The 21,365-nt window shown below is 38.6% G+C and overlaps 1 protein-coding gene across 6 annotated transcripts in view; it reads left to right on the forward strand.

The window, feature by feature from the left end:
- The window catches only part of PLCB1 (phospholipase C beta 1), a 375,296-nt gene that overhangs the window by 284,522 nt on the left and 69,409 nt on the right, over positions 1-21,365 (forward strand). For all 6 annotated transcript variants that reach the window (XM_048938285.1, XM_048938286.1, XM_048938288.1 and 3 more), the window contains exons 17-26: positions 1,960-2,044; positions 3,123-3,247; positions 4,252-4,406; positions 6,154-6,318; positions 8,198-8,297; positions 11,004-11,108; positions 11,473-11,582; positions 17,121-17,253; positions 17,798-17,851; positions 18,563-18,782. In XM_048938285.1, the coding sequence (XP_048794242.1) occupies positions 1,960-2,044; positions 3,123-3,247; positions 4,252-4,406; positions 6,154-6,318; positions 8,198-8,297; positions 11,004-11,108; positions 11,473-11,582; positions 17,121-17,253; positions 17,798-17,851; positions 18,563-18,782 (1,252 nt within the window). The remainder of the gene's footprint in view (positions 1-1,959; positions 2,045-3,122; positions 3,248-4,251; positions 4,407-6,153; positions 6,319-8,197; positions 8,298-11,003; positions 11,109-11,472; positions 11,583-17,120; positions 17,254-17,797; positions 17,852-18,562; positions 18,783-21,365) is intronic.

Here is a 21,365-nt window from a genome sequence, read left to right on the forward strand (position 1 = left end):
GTTGCCATCAGCTGAAATGTTTTTTCTCAGGTGATGCAAGCAAAGTGTTTATTAGGAGCTGCAGGAGAGCTTCCTTTCATGGTATGCTCACAGGAATCAGTGATCGTTCCTAAATGATTCATGAGAAACACGTAGTTCAATTTTAAGAAAGTAAGCCTCAGAACATTCAGGGACATAAAAACTTAGTCAGCAGCAGCACAGTGATCTGTTCTTACACAGCTGATAGCCGGCATTAGCACTGTATGTGCACATTGCACACAACGTCCCAGTGAGGAGGGGTGGAAGAAGAATCTCAGTGCTATAAGTGCTTTGATGGGAATGAGCTGTCTGGAACTGAATTTGGGAGGAAAAGATCCTGCTTTTGGAAAGGAAAATGACTGATAAGAAAGTAGCCTCTAAGGAATGGCAGGAATCTTCTACCATTTGGAGATACTGCTATAAATAATGGAAGTAGCTTGAAGTACTATGATGGTTGCTAATTAGAAGTAGGGGCCACTACAAAGTATGAGGTCCAGCTGCCCTAGAGATAGAGAATAATTTTTGAAAAAGCACAATATAATCATCCTCTGGCTCTTCAACATACAACGAGAATAGCTGCAGCCATCTAGTTTGCAGATTAGTATCTGGCAGTACATTTTCTTCTCACCTTGGCCCAGACATGTTATTTCTTTCGAGCCACCGCTTCCTTTTTGACTTCCTATAATGGAAATGCTCACCTGTTTCTCGTCTCCTTCTCTCTGCAAGACAAATGCTTTTGTTCAGTTTTATCAGTCTCCTGCAGCTTCATGGTTTGACTTCAAGGAGCTGGCCATGCTGGCCTTCGGGCCAGACCTGGATCACTGTCATGATTTCTTCAGGAATTGCATGAGGGCAAGCATTTTCTCCAATGTTTGCTCTCATTAGGGTGGTTAGGGGAGAGAGTTTGTGTTCCACTACATGGACTGTTTATCTCATTTTTAAGGTGAGCAGTGCTGAGATATTTAATAGCTGTAATCTCTCAGTGCTGTTACCCATTCTGTACAATCTGCAGAGCTGATTGTGATGGAATGGGAAGCTGTTATGTTACAGGAATCTTTACCTTCTGTATAAAATTTAAAAGAAAAAGTACTGGAGGTTGAAGGGCCTTGACTTAGGCTCCGGTACATTGTCACATGGTACTTTGAAAGGCTGTGCAAACATTAGGCAAAGTGAGTAACATGATACACAAATGAACGTTCAGTACCACTGAGTTACGTGCTTAGCAGGAGCAATACATCACTTCATGTCGGAAAGTTTGACCAGATTAAAGAGGTTATGGTTGCTCCAGAAGAGTCCATCATTAGGTCTAAAGACCTGCTGAGACACAGGAGTGTGCCTTCAGTCATGATTAGGTAGCAGTGTTTCCATGATTGTTTGAGACAGATGTGAGTTTTCTCTGACATCATGAAGGTGTCAAGAAGCCCTGTAGGCACAAGTAGCATACTCCTTAGTTTAATCTGATATGGACAATTAGCTATTAGAACTTGAAATTGGCTCGGAGCCATTATATCTGCCTGCAAAGAGTCCAGACATCTGGTAGGGTTTTGTTCCCAACAAAATTTTCCGTAATACCTCTGTCTCTTGTGTGAGCTTTGGGCAATACCTGTCTCATGTATGAACATGGTATTGTGCAAACAAACGAGAGAGATCTCTAACATACACTGACTTTCTTTCACCAGCATCTAGTACAGTGGGTATCTCAGGCAGTACAATTGCCCTTCATTTGGGCAATGCTAGTGTGAGTTTGGATGGTGCCTTTGAGTATATGCAGAGTGAGTTTACAGCTGTTCACAAACGACTGCATATATAAATTCTTTGAGATTAAGGTGAAGTGAGCTGGTGAACAGTTGGTTAGAGGACTGAAACTAAACTAGTTCATATATTGCATATGATTTCATGCTCTAATATGTCACTGTTTTTCTCCCTCCTTCAAAACTGCAGAACGCAACAAAAGTTTTGAAATGTCTTCCTTCGTGGAAACCAAAGGGCTTGAGCAACTTACCAAGTCTCCTGTGGAATTTGTGGAGTATCCTTGACTTTCAGAAAGCTGCTTTCCTAGATTTTCTATATCTGAGGTCTATTAGAGGGCTTTATTGAAATTTGAAGATGTGAGCTGGAAAAATACGGAAACCAAATGAGATTTGTAGACTTAACTGTCTTCATAGATGATTTAATTGGGTTGGACTGTTGAGCTAATTTAAAAGCTGGCAAGAGTCCTTGTACTATGGGCTAGGACTACAGGGAATAGGCTCAAACTATATATTGAAGATCTATTATTTTGTATTCTTTTTGATAAATTTATCATATGTGAAGTGGTCTGAATTACAGTAAGCAAACTGGCAAAATGTGGCTGACTTGCTTTTTGTAAAGTCATGCAAGAGAGTTTTCTTTCCCACCTAGTTCCAGGAGCACTGACTTTATTGCCACCCAATCCTATTTTTCTATTTAGTTTACATTTTCTCTTGTAGCTTTTAAAGAAAAGCTAAGGAGGAATCTGTTTAAACCTTATGATGCTTCTCAATGTCTCATCCTGGCTGCAGGTAAGAAAAAAATGACCAAGATAAAATAGTGCCTTAAAGAAGATTAATGGAAAGCAATTTCCACAGATAACCTGCAGCATGTTCTCATCTCTGAGATTTGTAGACTGAACTATAAGAAGTGCAGAGTCATCATTTCTGTCTTTATGTAGAGGCCAATTCTAATGCTCATTCCAAAAGAGCAAACACTTCTACTTTTTAACTGAGAACCTCTTTCCCTGCCAGAGTAAGATTCACTGTTTACAGATAAAAATGCAATCTTAGGAAAATTCTGAGTTAGGAACTATAATTATAAATGGAATTTTATGAATGCAATCTTTCTTAAGCATATACCTGTGCTACTTCTTTGTTTATTCTGAGTATTTTTACAGCAACATCACCTTTAATTACCCCATTAATTTATATTATCTACAAAATTGTGGGTCTCTGCTATTATGGTTGCGGAAATCCAATTAGGAACCTAATGCCTTCTATAAAGATCATTTGCATTTAAATATTGCAGTTGTGTGACCTCTCTGCAAAGTCATTTTTGATACATGTATAAAATCTTAACTGCCCACCATTTAGATACAACAAAATGCAGCTAAGCCGAATTTACCCAAAAGGAACACGTGTAGATTCTTCAAACTACATGCCACAAGTCTTTTGGAATGCTGGCTGCCAAATGGTTGCTCTCAACTTCCAAACAGTAGGTAAGTTGTGCTTGTCTCTTGATTTTGTTATCTGTACTTTTCTACTTCTCTGATACAGTTCCTGACTGGTAGGTAAGAAAGGCTTTATGCATCAGAAGAGTCCAGTGGTTTGAACTACAGGGCTGTAAATTTACCTTTTTAATGCAGTTTATCCTTTAACTAGAAATAGTTGTAATTAATGTTCTGTAGCTAGTGTAATCTGTATACATAGTGGCCTCCATATTGTCATCATTTCTAAGTGGCTCCCATTAAGCAACATTTAAGAGTTAGCTGTGATTTTTATCCAGTCCTGCAAAAAATCTCAGTACATCAGGGATGTATGCAAAAAAAAAGGTGGAAAGAAAATTCCACTTTAGAAGTAAGAATTAAAGAAACAAAGACATTTAGGCCCCTATATGCACAAGTCATTTTTGAAATAGGTGTGGTGCCTTCAAAGAATATATCTGTTCTGAGAAATATGAACATTTCCAGATACTGGATCCCAGGACATATCCTGTCCATGGTATCATGTTATCATTCCCTTTTTCATTTCCAGTAGAGCCCATGCACATGCTATTGCTCCATGGAGTTACACAGTCTGGAAGTCCACAGAGTAATGAAAACTTTTCTGAGCAGATTTCAACTAAGTATCAGGCTCTGTCTGTTTCTAAAAGGGGTTTGACACACTAAATATTCTGCTGGTCTGGATACAACAGTGCAGTTAGTACAACACTGAAGTATTCAGTACCTAATCATTAACACTCCTTTTCAAATTTGAATTTTATCTTTTGAGTAGTCTTTGAAAGGTGCCTTGTGGATGTGATTCCCCAATGGAAAGAGTCCAAGAGGGTGGATGCAATCAAGTCTGAGAGTTCTTTTAATAGATATAGCACCATAAATAGCTTTTGTATTTGTTGTACTTGTCGTAGTTCATTTGAAACTAGAATAAGTAGTACTGTTTTATTGCTTTTTCTAAATCGTTATCTATCCAGAAAATAATTCTGATCAATATTTTTAATACCTAGATTTGTCTATGCAAATAAACATGGGAATGTATGAGTACAATGGCAAAAGTGGATACAGGTTAAAGCCAGAATTCATGAGAAGACCAGACAAACACTTTGATCCATTTACTGAAAGCATTGTGGATGGAATCGTAGCTAACACCTTGTCTGTGAAGGTATGTACATGCAATGTTGAAAATACTCTCACAACAATGTCAGAGCGTGAATAAATTTCTGTTGTGTGGAGACCTAGCAAATAGTCACATTAATTCGGGACAGTACAATTCATTTCATTTCATGGGGTGATGTTTAAGTTTTACATGGCAGATAGTGCTCGGCCTCATATTTCATTGTAGGTTAAATAATTGTGTGTTTATGGTATATATATTTTTTTTTGTAGAAATATTTGGATAGTTGGTGAATTTAAGAGTAGCTTGTGGTTTTATTTATAAACGACTGAATTTAAAATGCTGTATTACAAAGCAGTCACTTGTAGTGGAATGGTTAGAACAGTACACTGGTATAAATAAATTTTCTGGTTCTCTTTAAGTTCTCCAGCAATACTCTGGAATCATAAATGACAGCTGCAAGTCATTGCCAACTTGCTTTCAGTGGTTCCTGTTTTAAGGACATCTAATGAAGATTAAGGACTGCCAGGAATCTGCAAATTGAAAACTCCTATGAATGTTTGTAGGGATAGATTGCATTGGCTATGACACAAATTTATACTCAGTATAACTCTAGTTATGAAAACATAAACTTTCTGAAATCCTGTTCTGCTTTTAATGGACTTCCCATTAGGCCAGTGTCTGTATTATAGAATCCACCTGCAAAATATCCTGTTTTCATTGAAGAAAAACAAGTATTTCCTCTCGAGCTGCAGACATCGGTAACAAATCAGTGCTCAGAGGGCTATGAATAAAGCGCTAACCTGCCGACATGCATGGTAAAGAAGAAAAAAAGACAGCTCTGGAAATGACCTCCCATGGTGACCTGTAGTCATCGAAGCTTTCAGTTCCCCTTGTGGGTTTAAAGGCTCATTTTTCTGCCAGTTTACTAAATAGAGGTGGAAGTCATTTGACAGTTATTGGGAAATGCAGTGTTTTAAACAGGAATGAGAATCCAGGAATCCAGAAGGCAGCCACTTCTGCCTGCTCAGAGTACGCTCTACTAGGTATAAAGACAATGTCCACACTGATCCACTTGAGAACAGAATTAGAGTTGCTTTCAGTAAACGCGAATTTCTTATGTTACAGAGGCGATACTGTAAGTGCTTCTTCAGTTTTCTGAACTAATTGCAGAGCTTTCTTACACTTTTTAAAGATGAGAATTGTGTTTCCTGTTAAATTAAGAACTAGAAAAGCCCACTATTTCATAGTTGTTTTGTGTTCAAAGTCCTCACTCTCAATGAAGAGCCTTTATTAAAATACCTATTTTAGCCTTTTTTTTTCCTCCCAGTAAGGATCATATATAGTTACTCTACTGCATATGTCTCTTTCCTTTCAGCACTGTGTTTTAAACCTGTTGTTGAAACTGGTTAAAAATTAAAAGGTCTCAAAGATACTGTGTTGTGCATAAGGACTGTAAGATTGGGGGATGAGATCCAAATGACTGTTCTTGCTAAGGGAAGGGCAGTAGCATGATCTCAACCACATTATTGCTCACAGGGGAATTCAGGGTCACAGGTCCACAGGAAATCAGACCTCATAAGCTGTTTTTCTGTGCTTGCAGTATTAAACAGTGTTTTTATTTATTTATTGTTTTAGATTCTTTTTGTTTGTTTTGCTTTTTGCTTCTTTTGTTGTGTTTTTTTTTTTCTTTGAAAATACATCTAATAAATAATGAGGATTATCCACCTGCATCTTAGCCACTTTCCTAGTTCACCAAAGCTCTCCAGTGACATCCCCTTTGTTTTGATCTTAGATTATTTCAGGTCAGTTTCTTTCCGATAAAAAAGTTGGTACCTATGTAGAAGTTGACATGTTTGGCCTGCCTGTGGATACAAGAAGAAAAGCTTTAAAGACCAAGACCTCGCAAGGCAATGCAGTTAATCCTGTCTGGGAGGAGGAAACTATAGTGTTTAAAAAGGTTGGTGTAACACTTGCTTCTCAAACCAGCATTGAGTGTGTGTAATTGCTGCCCAGTTCTGTGTTGTGTCAATTGCAGCTAGTTCTGTGTTCTACAGATTTCGTTTGTTAAAAAAGATAAAGAGGTTTTGAACAGCTACTTCTCCAACTGTTTGTTATTAACTATTTCTGGTATAATTTTGCTACTATAGTCATGCCAAGCCCATAATGAAGTAAATCAGTTTCAAGTCACCTCAGCTAGAAATAGCAAATATGTCAGTGGACTCATCTGCATGGGATGATGCAGTGCTGTCATATAAATGAGCAAGTGCAGATTCTTGAAGCGTTTTAGCTGAATTTCCATGGCATTTTGCCTCAGCTGAACAGCCCTGAAAAGCAGATCCTGTTAACCTGCAAGTGAGGTGATGTGAGTACAGCTGTGAACAATCTGGCTGTCCAGGCTGTCCAGACTAGCTCATTCAAAGCAATCTTGTCTCTGCTTATCTCTAGTGTATGCCACCTCAATATAACCTAGGTTATAAAGTTGCATAAATCCTGATCTACCCAAAATATGCGATGTAGGAGCTGAAAATACTGAGCATGTTTCAGGACTGTACAACATGGATGTCTTAGTGTGCTTCACAATAGACCTACAGCAAGTTTTCTAGCAGGAACTGTACTGTCATCTGGATTGTATTTATTGGTTAGTTGGGTCCTGAGTCCAGGTATTTGAAAAACAAGTAATTTAATTTTTCTTGGCAAATGTACAGCTCACAGAGATGTTTTTACAATTGGTCCTTGCAGCCCTGCTTTCTTGGGAGTACAGCCCTTTTCCCAGAATATTTTGCCTTCTGAATAACTTTCCTTTGGCAGCCTGCCAGAGCTTAAGTTTGGAAACATCACTAGGATTTTTCTTCTGTAATGAACTTCTAATTACTGTACTTCATTTCTCTGTTTAGTTACAATTATGCCCTGACTGCCTCTCTGCTCTGAGAAGCATAGATCAGTACTTTTAGTTGCGTTGAAAATAAATTGTAGAGATTCTTAGTTTTGAATTGTTGCTTTTGTTTTTCTTTCAATGTCTATGTCAATTTTAGCAGGATGTGTGGGGAAAAAAACCACTCACCTGCACCCAGCTCTAAAATACGTGTTATTTTATGTATATTTACAGAGTAAGAAAATGAGATTTTTTTTTTTAATTGTACTCTATTTTTTAGAGGTAATATCAAATATTTCAGTCTTACTAAAGTAGCTCAGTAGCCTATTTCAATTTGTTTTCTTTTTTCACTGTTTGGCCTTCCTTTATATTTGGTGGCAATATAGCACCCAGTGCTAGTAAGCATCCCACCTGGTTAGACCTATTTCTCCTGACAAATGAGTGGACTGCAGCACTCAGAAACGCTGCTGAGGTTGACATGGTTCATCTAATTCAGACATTAACACTCTGCAACTTGTGTTGAGTTGCATGTTGAATTTTCAATACTAGGATACATTACCAGAGACTTTTTTGAGAAGCAAATAATCCCTTTGGTGCAAACACGAAGGAAAAAGAGAACATGCAAGACTGACAAATTAAGTGTAAAGCGTTTGAATGTGATAAGAGTTGAGCTGAGTCCCTTGTATCATATTGAACATGCAGGGCCAAATTGTTGGATTCAACGTATTGTGCTAACATCCCACCTCAAGTTCCTTGAAAGAAGCACAGTTCTATGAGAGTTATTTTTAAGCACAGGTGTATCCACCCTGATCTCTTGTATGGTAGAATCTCCTGCGGATGTGTAGATGTTACCATCTGCTGGGCTTAACTTTATCTTGCTGTCTGGTATATTGCTAAGTTTTGTCTGGATGAAGCTGTTTCATTCAGAGCAGAAAGTTAATAATACAGCAATATTTCTTTTTAGGTTGTTTTACCTACCCTGGCATGTTTGAGGCTAGCAGTGTATGAGGAAGGAGGGAAGTTTATTGGCCATCGGATATTACCAGTCTCAGCAATTCGACCAGGTAAACCCCTTTCTCCATTGAAGCAGACATTGTGTAGCAAAAAGAAAAAGCAAATCCAAATTCCAACTACTGTAGTTCACCAACAACCTTGTATAGATTTATACAATATGAGAATTTGAATAATATCTTTCAACTTTGAAAAGGAAAATACCATATTTCACCAGAAATGTAGATTTCTAATCAACCAGAAAAAAACATCAGAATTAAATATCAAAGGTGTGGTTGGCACTTGCTGATCTTTAGTAGATTAAAAAAAAAAAAGAAAATCATATTTCTGAGAGTGGAGATGGCTGGGAATGAAAAAAAAAGATTCTCCTGTAGTTTAATTTTAATATGCATGTGACAACTGACCTATATGCAAGTAGTTGTAACTCTGCAAAGCCTTTAAATCGGTCTCAAATTACTTAAACTGTTATTGTCAAATATTAAAAATATATATAAAAAATAATTCCTGGCCTCTTCCAAATCATAATACCACTATTGTAATTAATGGGCGCTTGAATGAAAATTGTAATTTTCCAGATCAAGAGACTTGTTAAATATTTTGCTTCAGAAAGGTACAATGACATTGGCATTTTGAGCAGAAAAATTGTCCGGCTTCAATACCAGCTTTCCAGTGAGGGGAGGGGAGGAATCTAATCTAGGGCAAGTATATGGGCCATAAACATACTTCCAGTGGAAAGTATCCAGTGGATACTTTCACAGTGGAAAAGGAAGAATATCTTCCTACACTATACCTGGTCTAGTTGATTCCAGCAGTAACATACAACTTACATACCCCTGTATCTAGCAGTTGTTGTCCACATTATTCCTGGAGACCTTAGCTGAGGTACTATCTAAATCAGTATCTAAATCTCTTCCAGTACTTTCTAGATCCCCTCTCATGGCCAGTGGTGTCAGGGCTTTTCTAAGAAGAGCTCCAAGCCATTCTGCCTTGGCTGCTGTGGATCATGTGGCCTCGCTATGAGCATGGTCAGGTAGATGGATGTGACTGCTAGGCATCCACTGCTCTGAGGATTTCCTCAGTGGTCATAATTTCTCTTTCCTTTCTCCCTTCCCTCCTCTCTCCCACTGTTGGCCACACATTCCTGGGTGTTGTGCCAGCTCTGCTGATCTCCATACCTCTTTGTGAGCAAGCCTAGATTATCAGTACAGCGGAAAATTCCATTTTTATGCTAGGTATATTTTCTGCTGGGTTAATGGATAAGCTTGCTTCATGGTGGATCTGTCTAGTGCCAGAGGAAGGCATGTGATGTGTGAGAAGAAAGGGAGTTGTGAAGGATTTCCATCATCTGGTGGAAGTGAGCTCTTACCAGGGCTGATCCCCTTTTGCGGCACTTACCCTTCGTGTGGCACAGAGTCCTTTCAACAGAGGATTAAATCACATTCATGCTTTTAAGTTTGTGCTTTTTAGAACAGAAGCCAGTGTGTTAAATCATACAAGCACTTTTGAGAGCTTTTATCCTCAGGCATTTTCTTCTGTCCTTTTGACTCCGGTATTTGTTTACAGTGTAAGATGGAGAACAGCATGTTGGTTTTAGTCTTTTGTACGTGCTGAAAATTTGCTGCAGGAATTAGAGAGGACTGAGAAACCTTTGTAATACAAAACTTAGCTCTTTTCCTAGACATTGTTGAAAACCATCATACTGTCACACAGTATTGTCATTATTCCCAAAGCAAGAATTTAGCTGTTACTTGGAGAGGGAGTTGCTTTGATCAGCCAAGGACCCCTCTAGATAAACTCATCCTGCTTGTGTCTTGTATCTTACAACTACCCATATGTTTGGCTCCATACTCATCCCTTTGGACAGCAGCTTCAGCCATCGTGGAGGAGACAAAGGATACAGCTTTGCCACACTGAAGACAATTCGCTGGGACTGGAAGTACTTTCTCCCATTCCTACCAGCAATCCCATTGCTGTATTTAAACTAAGCAATATGGTGAGGCATTTGAAGGAGCTGCACTAAAGGAGAACTCTGAGAAATTTCTGATGTTTGCATTTTCCAAAGTTTAGGTTGCTGGGCTGTCTATCCACAAAGTCAGGCAAGTCAGGCAGTGGGTGGCTGGGAGAAGAGGCTTGGGGCTGCCAAATCTGTGATTCTTTGCCATTAACTTGGCTAATCTGCACTGCAGTGTTGTATATGTACATGTGTTACAGGACAACTGTCTTTCAAAACTGTCCGAAAATATTCCTTGTTCAGAAATATTCCTACAGTTTGTCACATGACAGGATTCACCACTCACACACTTTGTAGATACAGTGCTACATTGTCTATATTTTTAGTTAGGTATTACATCACTGATCTCAATTTCACTTGTCAGTTTGGATTCCTGAGTACTATAATGGTCGCTTTTGAAAACATAGCAAGAACTATGAAACAAACAACCAAATAAAACTCCAGTAAAAACCAATACAGGACAAAACATTCAAAATTATATTAATGACAATGTTTAGCATTATTCAGAGATGTGAAAATAAAGTGTAAATACTGTTTTAAGCTGCAGTGTCATGTGCCTTTCCAACAGTCCCTTGTCTGCATACTTACTTATCTCTGAAACGCTTTGGGTAAATCTTATCCCGATAGAAGTCCCTGGGGTTGCTGGCTCATTTGGATCCAAACTATAAATAATGAATGTTAACACAATTGCACTGGACATATCCATTGAAGAGTTTTTGCTCTGAACTGGTTCATTCTTATTTTACAGGCTACCACTACATCTGTTTGAGGAATGAGAGGAACCAACCTTTGACACTGCCAGCTCTCTTTGTGTACATAGAGGTCAAAGACTATGTGCCTGATACTTACGCAGGTAATGCTGTGAAAAAAAGATATTCTGTATAGTACTTCTGTTGTTTTTATTTCTAAAATGACAACATTTTTAGTAGTGTTCCTTTCTGTGCCTTATATGAAGTAAAATCCAAATTGGGTGTAAGCTTTGAAAAGCCATCGTGAAACACTATGTTGAGAAAAATGCACATCCACATGACACAAGCAGAAAGTCGGAGAGGGTGCATTAGAGTACTTGCATGTGGTGGTACACTGTCATTCACTACTGTTTCTGTGACATAGAAGTATCTCTCAGTGGCAGATCTGTAGGAAAAATACAGTATCTTACAGCCTGAAGAGCATATAACATAAGAGGTTTGGAATTGATATATTTGCATTATTTCTAGATGTGATCGAGGCCTTATCCAATCCAATCAGATATGTAAACTTGATGGAGCAGAGAGCTAAGCAATTGGCAGCACTGACTCTGGAAGATGAAGAAGAGGTAAAGAAAGAGGTAAGGGGGTTTTAGAGTCTCTGCAAATTACACTGCAATGTTTGAAGTTATCTACTTTGCTTAGAAAGTCCTTGGAATTGTGTGTGTCGATTGCTTAAATATTTGCAAACATCTTGTCCAGAATGAGACTAGAGTATATGAGTGCACAGCAGCACTGTGCTGTGTGTGTGCTTCCACTGGAAGAAGCATGCTGGGCAAGGCACACAGTACTGTTCAGAGGTAAAGACAAACTGAAAGCTGACTGGGAAACTGAGTTAGGTTTTTGCTGATGTGCAGCATTTTATGTAGCAGATTAAATAATTATATCATTGCCTGTTGTTTTCCAGGGTGGTGCTGAAATTGCCTTTACAAAAATAACAGTGCTGTACCAGCAGCTTTGCCTGAAAGTATTGTACAGTATTTCAGGCTCTGTTTATTGCTCTTTGTTGTACATACAATTGCATAGATGTAATTTTGAGCATAATACATCATGCTGACAGTTTTGCTTTCACTTCCAATGAAGTCTGTGTTCCTCCAGATGTTCAACCTCTCTTCCAGACGTTATCACTCTGACACCTTCAGCATGGTTTGAGAATATCAACCTTGTATTTTGAATATTGCTTGTTTTAGACATTAGGCGTGTTCATGAATCAAAGGGCATTCTGCAGGGGTCTCTAGCAAAGATGAATGCTTCAAAATCCTAAACTGCCCTCAGCTACTCACTCTGACTGCCTTCTTCAATTCTCAAATGTGCAAAGCATCATTGAACTAGATTTTGTAACCAATAATACATTCCCAAAGCAGACCAGAAGATTGAAAGTCGTTACATTTCAGTGGCCAACAATTTACTCTTTGTGCAGTGTCACAAGTTCGGCTGAATGAGGACACTATGAAATGCTCAGTAGTATCTTAGATAGCTATCTAGGACACTCTACACATGAGATTCTATTTTAATAGCAAAGTCTTTTTTTAATATAATCCTTTAAATACCTTAGAGGTCATTTTTACTTTTGAAAAAAAAGTCCAGATTTCTCTGGTCTGTACAGGCTTGTTTGTTAGAAAAATTCTATCATGGAGTATCTTCTTAAGTAAGGGCAAAGCTGGAAAGCTGAGTTATAGTGCTTGGTAGTGTCAAGGAGCTTCAAAGCTTTTGGGATAAAGGAGCGAGCTTCAGAGTAGTAGAGAAATATTTTTTAAAAGAAAAGTGTAGTGATTGTAGCGGAGCATTTACTAAAAATGTATAACCATTCAATTAGATGCAGTAGAAATGAACAGGTAAAAAATTTCCACTCAAAATGGCAATTTAAGTATACCATTGTTACTATCTATAAACTGTGATTGTAGATAAGATAATTGGCAGTTGGACTGTGCTTGGAAATCCTGAGTTGTCTGATCATATCTGATGAAACATTTTCTTCTGCAGTCAGTAGGGCTGACTGGTTTGTTTGCTTACACTTGCCCACGAGAACCACATTGATTAATAATGACAAGCACAATCACTGGCAAAATAGCTAAATAATTCTGAGTATGTTTGCCAGATAATGTACATGTAAGTACACCTGGATTCAATTTCCCAATGTACAGTTTCTATGTACACCCTATTAATGTTTGCATCTAACTCTTTGCTGCCTCCAAGCACATATCCTCTCCGCACACTCCTTCCCCTCTTGTCACTCCCATTTACATATCTGAGCTGCATTCTTGCATTTATCAGAGGAAAATTGAATGTTTTTCTTTGCTACGTAGAAGTTTAAGCTGCAACCTGCTTGGTAGGAAGTTCCCCTGACTTCTTACAAAACAATGGTCAAAAAAGATATCTAATAGTGAATTGTTTTGAATGAAGAAGTGCATCTTTCTCTAAGCTTCAAATTATACTGTTTGTTAATTGTCAAGTACAGCATCTATTCTGTTTGTTTTGTAGTATTCCCATTATGAGTTACAGTGGTCAGTAACAGAAATTAACGACGTACAGTAAGGGAAATCAAATTAATCTGACACTTGTCATAGAAAGATTGCTTATACTTTGCCAAGAAAGAGCCAAACTGATTTCAGTTTCCTCTTAGTTTGGCAGTGCAGCACAGATGTACTCAGTACCAGGAGAGGATCTGCCAATCCCAATACATCACAACTCTTTTTCTCTGCAGAAATAAAAATACAGCCCATATAAATAAGTACTTGCATGAGTATGTATCTTTCAACTTAGTAAACATACTTTCTTGCAAAAGGCATGGCAATGTGTGGAATACAAAGCATTTTCTGTGAATACCGAAACTATAAATTTTTGGGCTGGATTGCATCATATTTAAATCATATTTAAAAGGGCCTAAAATGTTCTCCACTAGGGGAAAATCATGTTTACTTTACTATTCTGTATGATGAGTTATGAGAAGAGAAAGTGCTTTTTAATGAGATTAGATTGCTTGGTGCATTGAAAATTACTCCTTATTCACTTCCTGATCCTGTCTCACATTTCTGCCTTAGTTTCTGAAATCAGCTGTTTTATGTCCCAAACTGACAGCCTATTAATAGTTTCTCAACAAGCTGCAATGCAGCATTTCACATACAGATATAGAAGATGACAGTACCTATTTTCCACATAATGACTTTTAGGGTGCTAACTTGCCAGAAGATAGGAATCCTAGCATTATTTATTGATATTAGATGATCTATATAGCAGTATTTTTTTTTTCATACTAATGGATTGAGAATGGATTTGAGAAGTCTTGGAAGACGGGGAAGGTGCCTGAAGACTGGAAGATAGCCAACGTCACCCCGGTCTTCAAAAAAGGCAAGAAGGAAGACCCAGGCAATTATAGGCCAGTCAGCCTCACCTCTGTCCCTGGAAAGGTGATGGAACAGCTTGTACTGGATGTCATCTCCAGACAACTGGAAGAAGAGGAGGTTATCAGGAGTAGTCAGCATGGGTTCACAAGGGGGAGGTCGTGCTTGACCAACCTGGTAGCCTTCTATGATGTTGTCTCTGGCTGGGTGGATAGGGGGAGAGCAGTGGATGTAGTCTACCTTGATTTCAGCAAGGCATTTGATACTGTCCCCCATGACGTCCTTATAACAAAGCTGAGGAAGTGTGGGATAGATGAGTGGACAGTGAGGTGGGTTGAGAACTGGCTGACTGGCAGAGCACAGAGGGTCGTTGTTGGTGGTGCAGAGTCCGGTTGGAGGCCTGTAACTAGCGGTGTTCCTCAGGGGTCTGTGCTGGGTCCGGTCTTGTTCAACATCTTCATCAATGACCTTGATGAGGGAATAATGGCCACCCTCAGCAAGTTTGCCGATGATACGAAGTTGGGAGGATTGGCTGACACGCCTGAAGGCTGTGCTGCCATTCAGCAAGACCTGGATAGGCTGGAGAGCTGGGCAGAAAAAAAACGGATGAGGTTTAACAAAAGCAAGTGTAGAGTCTTGCATCTGGGGAGGAATAATTGCATGCACCAGTACAGGTTGGAGGATGAGCTGCTGGAGTGGAGCTCTGCGGAAAGGGACCTGGGTGTCCTGGTGGACGACAGGTTGGCCATGATCCAGCAGTGTGCCCTTGTGGCCAAAAAGGCCAATGGCTTACTGGGGTGCATTAAAAAGAGCGTGGCCAGCAGGTCAAAGGAGGTGATCCTCCCCCTCTACTCTGCCCTGGTAAGACCTCATCTGGAGTACTGCGTCCAGTTCTGGGCTCCCCAGTACAAAAAAGACAGGGATCTCTTGGAAAGAGTCCAGCGGAGGGCCACAAAGATGGTGAAGGGCCTGGAGCATCTCCCCTATGAGGAAAGGCTGAGTGAACTGAGTCTGTTCAGCCTTGAGAAAAGGAGACTGAGAGGGGACCTGATCCAGGTCTATAAATATCTGAGGTGTGGGGGTAGAATGGCGAGGCTGGACTGTTTTCAGTGGTGAGTGGAGACAGGACAAGGGGAAACGGCCAGAAACTGCAGCATAGGAAGTTCTGCACAAACATGCGCAAGAACTTCTTTACAGTGAGGTGACGGAGCACTGGAACAGGCTGCCCAGGGAGGTGGTGGAGTCTCCTTCTCTGGAGATGTTCAAGACCTGCCTGGATGCCTACCTGTGCGACCTGGTGTAGGGAACCTGCTTTGGCAGGGGGGTTGGACTCGATGATCTCTGGAGGTCCCTTCCAACCCCTACAATTCTGTGATTCTGTGATTCTGTGATTCTGTGATTGCGTTCTGTGAGAAATGTATTTTAAGAGGAATTGAGGGGATAACCATGTCTCTGTGAGTTTGTCACAGCTACAGCTTTTGCAGTCACATTGTTCTACTGTCAGAAATGCTGGCTAGGTCACATTTGTCCTTATTTTATTGCAGTCATCGCTGCTTTAAAGAAGTAAGGTTTTTGTTATTAATTAATTTTGCCATTGTGTTTTTGACTACAGAATCTCTCTCTTATAACTTTGGTAGAAATAAGCTGTAGAGACAATTCTTTTTGCAATATAAACAGTGTAGTGAGGGCCAAGATGAAGGAAATCTGCAACAGGAGCAACACAAAGCAGATCAAAATATATTTTGTCTCAATTGATGCAGTGCAGGCTGTTATTTTGCAAGTGTGGAGTAATCAAGAGGTAAAAAAAAAAAAGCACCAACTGTGGTATCCTGCCTCTGCATGTAATGTGATTACCATCAAAGACTAAAATGGAAGCAGCTGAAAGAACAAATCCAAGACTACCCGAGACACCATGGCAACTGGCCCCTTGCAGGGCCAGCAAGAAGCAGGGCTTGGTCATTTCAGAAGTAAAATTGCTTCCAGTGACCTTCAGTTTGTTCTGTGCTCGCCCTATCATTTACAAACCTGATGGCCATGAAGAAAATTGTGGTGTTTAGTGCATAATGAAATGCATACTGTAACCCTGAGCTTTTAGAAAACTAGAAAGAAAGATTGTAGAAAATGCTTAAATATTTGGATACCACAGGTGAATTTATGCAGCAGGATGGAAGTACTGTTTACATATTATCCTTGCAGAGTAATTACAAGAATGTAAGATCTTGGGAATCGCAAGTATGTCTCTGTGCTGTAAAAACAGTGAATAATGATTGTGCTGTGGATGTATGAAATTTCAAAGTAATTTTATATGCTCATTTTGTTCACAGCAAGAATCTAAGTAGCATTTTTGTGCAACCTTCTCCATTATGCCTAGAAAAGCTTTGTGGCAGAGAACGGTGCTTTTCAATAAAAAACAGATTTCATATCTGGTGCAGTTAATATATACTGTACTGAAAAATGTCCCTGATGAGTTATACCCGCTTAAAATACTTCTGAAGAATAATACATGCTCTATTTCTTCTTGAAATTTACCCTGAAAAAATGTACTGCCTGGGCTACTGTGGCTCTTAAAGATACCTTTTTCCTTTTCCTTTCCCTTTCCCTTTTCCTTTTCTCTTTTTTTTTCTCTTTTTCTTTTTCTTTTCCCTTTTCTTTCCTGTTAAAAGTAGTCTGTACTTAACATTTATAGACTCTTACCATTGTAAAGTAGACTAAACTAGATCTGGAAATTTTTAAGGCTGTTTGTTGGAAAGAGTAATGTAAATCTTCATGTATTTTCAGGTGGACCACGGAGATGCACCATCTGAAGCTAATAGTGAACCTAGGCCAGCACCAGCAGAAAACGGAGTAAATCACACTGCCTCTCTTACACCAAAACCAGCAACTCAGGTTGTCCATAGCCAACCAACACCAGGTAAAAAAACAAACAAGCAAAACAAGCTAAAAATCATCTTTTCAAAATAAATCTGGGTATTAATTTTTATGTACTTTACATTTCAGGAACAACATTTTATTTGGTGTTTTCTAACTTTGTTTTTTTTTTGTGGGGAAAACATGGTAATCTTTGATCTGCTTTTTTTGTTGTTGTTTGCTTTGTTTTTATAAATTTGGTGGACAAATTCCCAGTCTGCTGTTAGGGCGAATTTTCTTCAAATACAGAAATATCTTCTATTTAAGAGCTGCTTTTCTGGTATATATTCTGTATTGATTTATATCCTATAATAAATGTATGTTAAACCACAGTGTTTATAGTTTAATGACTGAAGACTTCATAGCCTTGTTCAGTAGCTTCCTCCTCATAAATGAGATAAATGTGGTGGTGGTCTTTGTGTTTCTTCTCTCAGATAATTAATCAGTATATGTCCATATCACATACCATAGTTTAATATGCATTCAGATGACACAATAATGGCTGTTGTTTTAAAGGAGTTGGTATTAGTCATCTCTTTTACTTCTAGGTTTGGTGAAAGCACCTGCAAAGACAGAAGATCTTATTCAGAGTGTCCTCACAGGTATTAAATATACAGCTTATACTGTACAAATGATACACTTTTTGCCAAGGGAAACATATTTTCTGAAATGGACCATCTGGTTTAGATACTCCTTTGAATAGTTGTGACTGCAGTAACTCATAGAAAATGTACATAGTGTGTCTTATTCCTCAGCTGTGAAGCTGTGATGCTATTAAATGTTTGAGCACACGCTTCTTGAGATCACTGGCAGGTTTTCTAATTATTATTCCATTGTTGCATTCTCATAGGCCTCCCTCAGAAAACCAAAGCAGCACTATTATCTGAACAGAAGCTAACTTTGCACTGAATATTGTCAATATTGTGCTGTGTGACCCATCCAGAGAGAAGGCAGTCCTGAGGTGTTGGTGCAGTTCCTACAAAAAAGAATAGTGTAATAATAATTCCCATCAGGCTGATGAGAATCTTTTGCATCCGAAGGGGATGAGGGAAGAAAGTATGTGGTTTTTATTTTGCTGGTCATGTTGGTGCTTTAGTCTTTCAACTCATTTCCTACTCTTAATTGAATTTGTCTAGGTATTTTCAATCAGGTTAGCTTCTTTTCAGAGAATTCTGCTTGGTTAGTTTCAGCTAGCACATTTCACATGCCAGCAGTAAAACAAGCGTTCTTTGTTCCATTTCACCTGATGGTGTTCTCTGATTAAAATCATACGTTATTAGAAATTGAAGTTGCTTTTGTTATTGTCATTGTAGAAGTGGAAGCACAGACTATTGAAGAGCTAAAACAACAGAAGTCATTTGTTAAGCTTCAGAAGAAGCACTACAAAGAAATGAAGGACCTTGTTAAGAGGCACCACAAGAAAACCACTGATCTTATCAAAGAGCACACTGCAAAGTATAATGAAATCCAAAATGACTATCTGCGACGAAGAGCAGTTTTAGAAAAAACAGCAAAAAGAGACAGTAAGAAAAGGTAAATGGAGGTTGTTTTTTCTTTTATGATAGATAATTAATATGGAGGTGTCTCTAAAAGCACAGAAAAAAATCAATCCAGAAGATTTGTAGATAAAATCAAGTCAGAGAATTTGTAGTTAAAATGATGTCAGGTTCTTTGATACGAAAATCATCAGATAAAAAGCCCTCTCTGATATCTTGCTTCTCTGCCAAAAGTCAGATAAGTTGTTCGCAATTTTGAAACTCTTTTCCCGTAAACAAGATCATACAGTATTTATCTTGGGACTTTTCTTAGATCTCTGCTATGGGTAGGTGATTCAGCTCTACTGGCAACAGCAGCCAGTAGCTAGGTGGTGAATTTAATCACAGATGGTGACACTGAGCTTCCCCTACATACTGGTATAGTTCAGGAACCAGAACACAGTATGAAAGAACTGAAACCCAACTGGATAACGTATTTTACATTCCTAATCAGATCAACTGTGGCATGTTTTCTCACAGCACCCCATCATCTCCCATCTTGATCTGCTTTAGGAGGAATATCAGTTCAGTACTGATTGAAATCAACATCAATAGCAAAACTTCTGCCTCACACTTTATAATGCAGCTTTATAAAGTAGCTCTTTTTTTTCCAGCAAGGAGAAAGTTTTGCAGTCCACACACAGTCTTGCTGATACTGAGCAACTGATTTTCTCTAGGCAAGCACAATGTGCTGCCAGGTGGTGGAGCAAGACCCAAGTGTTATTTATATTTAGAGCAAATATTCTGAAGTTCTGCATGGCGAGCATTGTCTCCACATTAGGATCTTGGAAAAAAATTATGCTACAACAAAAAGGATCAGCCCTATAGTTAGGTAAAAGAAATACAGTTACTAGCATTTGTGGTTTAAATGGTGATTGATCCTGACCATTTGGGAATATTTTAATGATTGCTTTGCTTTGCATCTGCATGCACTCTCCTTCTGTTCTGTCTCTCTTTCTCACTCTCTCGTTGCCATATGTCTTTGGGTGTGCTGATATCAATTTATATTATTTGCTTGGATAATAAAGAAGTCATGTTTATATTATCAGTTTGAAATGTTGGACTGTTGGGACTCATTAATCTTTCCACAATTTTTCTCTTATTCACATGGTAAGGGACTATGTGTTGCAAAAGATCATTCTTAGTTCCTGGCAAAACAAATGCACATGTAGGTACAACCTGTGTCTAACACTGTTAAAATTTAATGGCAGTCAGATAAGGATACCATCCTAATTTATCTTTCTCAGTCTAGCACAATCTATTTTTTAAAGTAATTAAAAGAAAAAAAGCCCTTTTGCATAGAATTGTAATAGCTGCAGTTCTTAAGCACAAAGACATTGAACAAGTGTTAAAAAAAATTGCTTGGTGCATTTGGTAGGGACTGTTGGAGAAAAATGTGCAAGTATGCTCTGGCTACTGCTGCTGTACTCTTAATTGTAAGTGACTATGATTCAGTCCATAACTTGTCCCTAGGAAGGAGCTCACACATTTAAAGACTGGCTGCCAACTGTAAACACAGTGATATTTATTTGCTGTATTTTCCACCATCAATTTGTGTGTGACAGATAGTGGCAGACAAAATTATATTATGTTACTTTTTTCTTTGGCATACTCTACTCAACTTTATGCCGAAAAACAAACTGAATAAATAGAATGACTCATCTGACTTTGACTAGAAAGGATTTGGGTTTTTTATTTTGTCATGATCTGACCATAAATCATTCATGGTACCAGGCAATAAAGTACTGCAGTCTGCTGTGTGGAGCTGTCATAGTGATTTCAGAGATGTGTAGTTTGATGTGCAGATATTGAAGCGTCTGAAGTTAAAAATTGAACATCAGATTTTTTAAAAGAGCAGGAGCATGTGTTGAAGGCTTTTCAGATTTGCTAGTATATATTGTCCCAAGCAGAAGACTTTTTATAGAATACTGTCTCCCAAGGAATAAGGTAGTTTTTACTGTTTTAAATCATAACTCTAGCTGTTTACCTTTAACTGCAAAGTACAAAGCGCTACTTCAAAGGAATTCCTATGCCAGATTTCCATACAAATATGTTGCCTCTGATCAGAAGAAATCAGTGCTTTGTACCCATTCCTAAAATTGGGCCTAGATTCAGTAAAGCCAATGTCTGTGGGACAGTGGAAGTATTTACTGAACACAAACACAGGTACTATGCTGATGCACTTCCGAAGTTTCTATTTAATAATCATGTCCCTTAGAAGACAGTCTTAGTATTTTAGCCAGCATTTAGAGACTAGTCCCATTTCTTTTTCCCAAAAATACAAGAGAAATGTCAACTTGAAAACATACAGTGCAACGGCAGTATTTGCTGATTAACATTCATCAGTGTTGTCCTGTGCCTCTGTGTGTAAATTATCCCCACCAACCACACTGATACCACTTAACTTCTTAGTAGAATATTCAAATAGCAGTACAAGAAATACAAATAGGCTACCTTACTCTGTATCCTCAGATTGACGGAAGCAGCTTCACATTGTTTCAGTTAAAGTTAGGCTAAGTGACAGCAACTGCAAACTTGAACCTGGAAGAGGAGACAGGCAGCCAGTGCAGCAAGTTCTCTG

Source organism: Lagopus muta, chromosome 2, assembly GCF_023343835.1.
Source record: "Lagopus muta isolate bLagMut1 chromosome 2, bLagMut1 primary, whole genome shotgun sequence".
NCBI classification, from domain to species: domain Eukaryota; kingdom Metazoa; phylum Chordata; class Aves; order Galliformes; family Phasianidae; genus Lagopus; species Lagopus muta.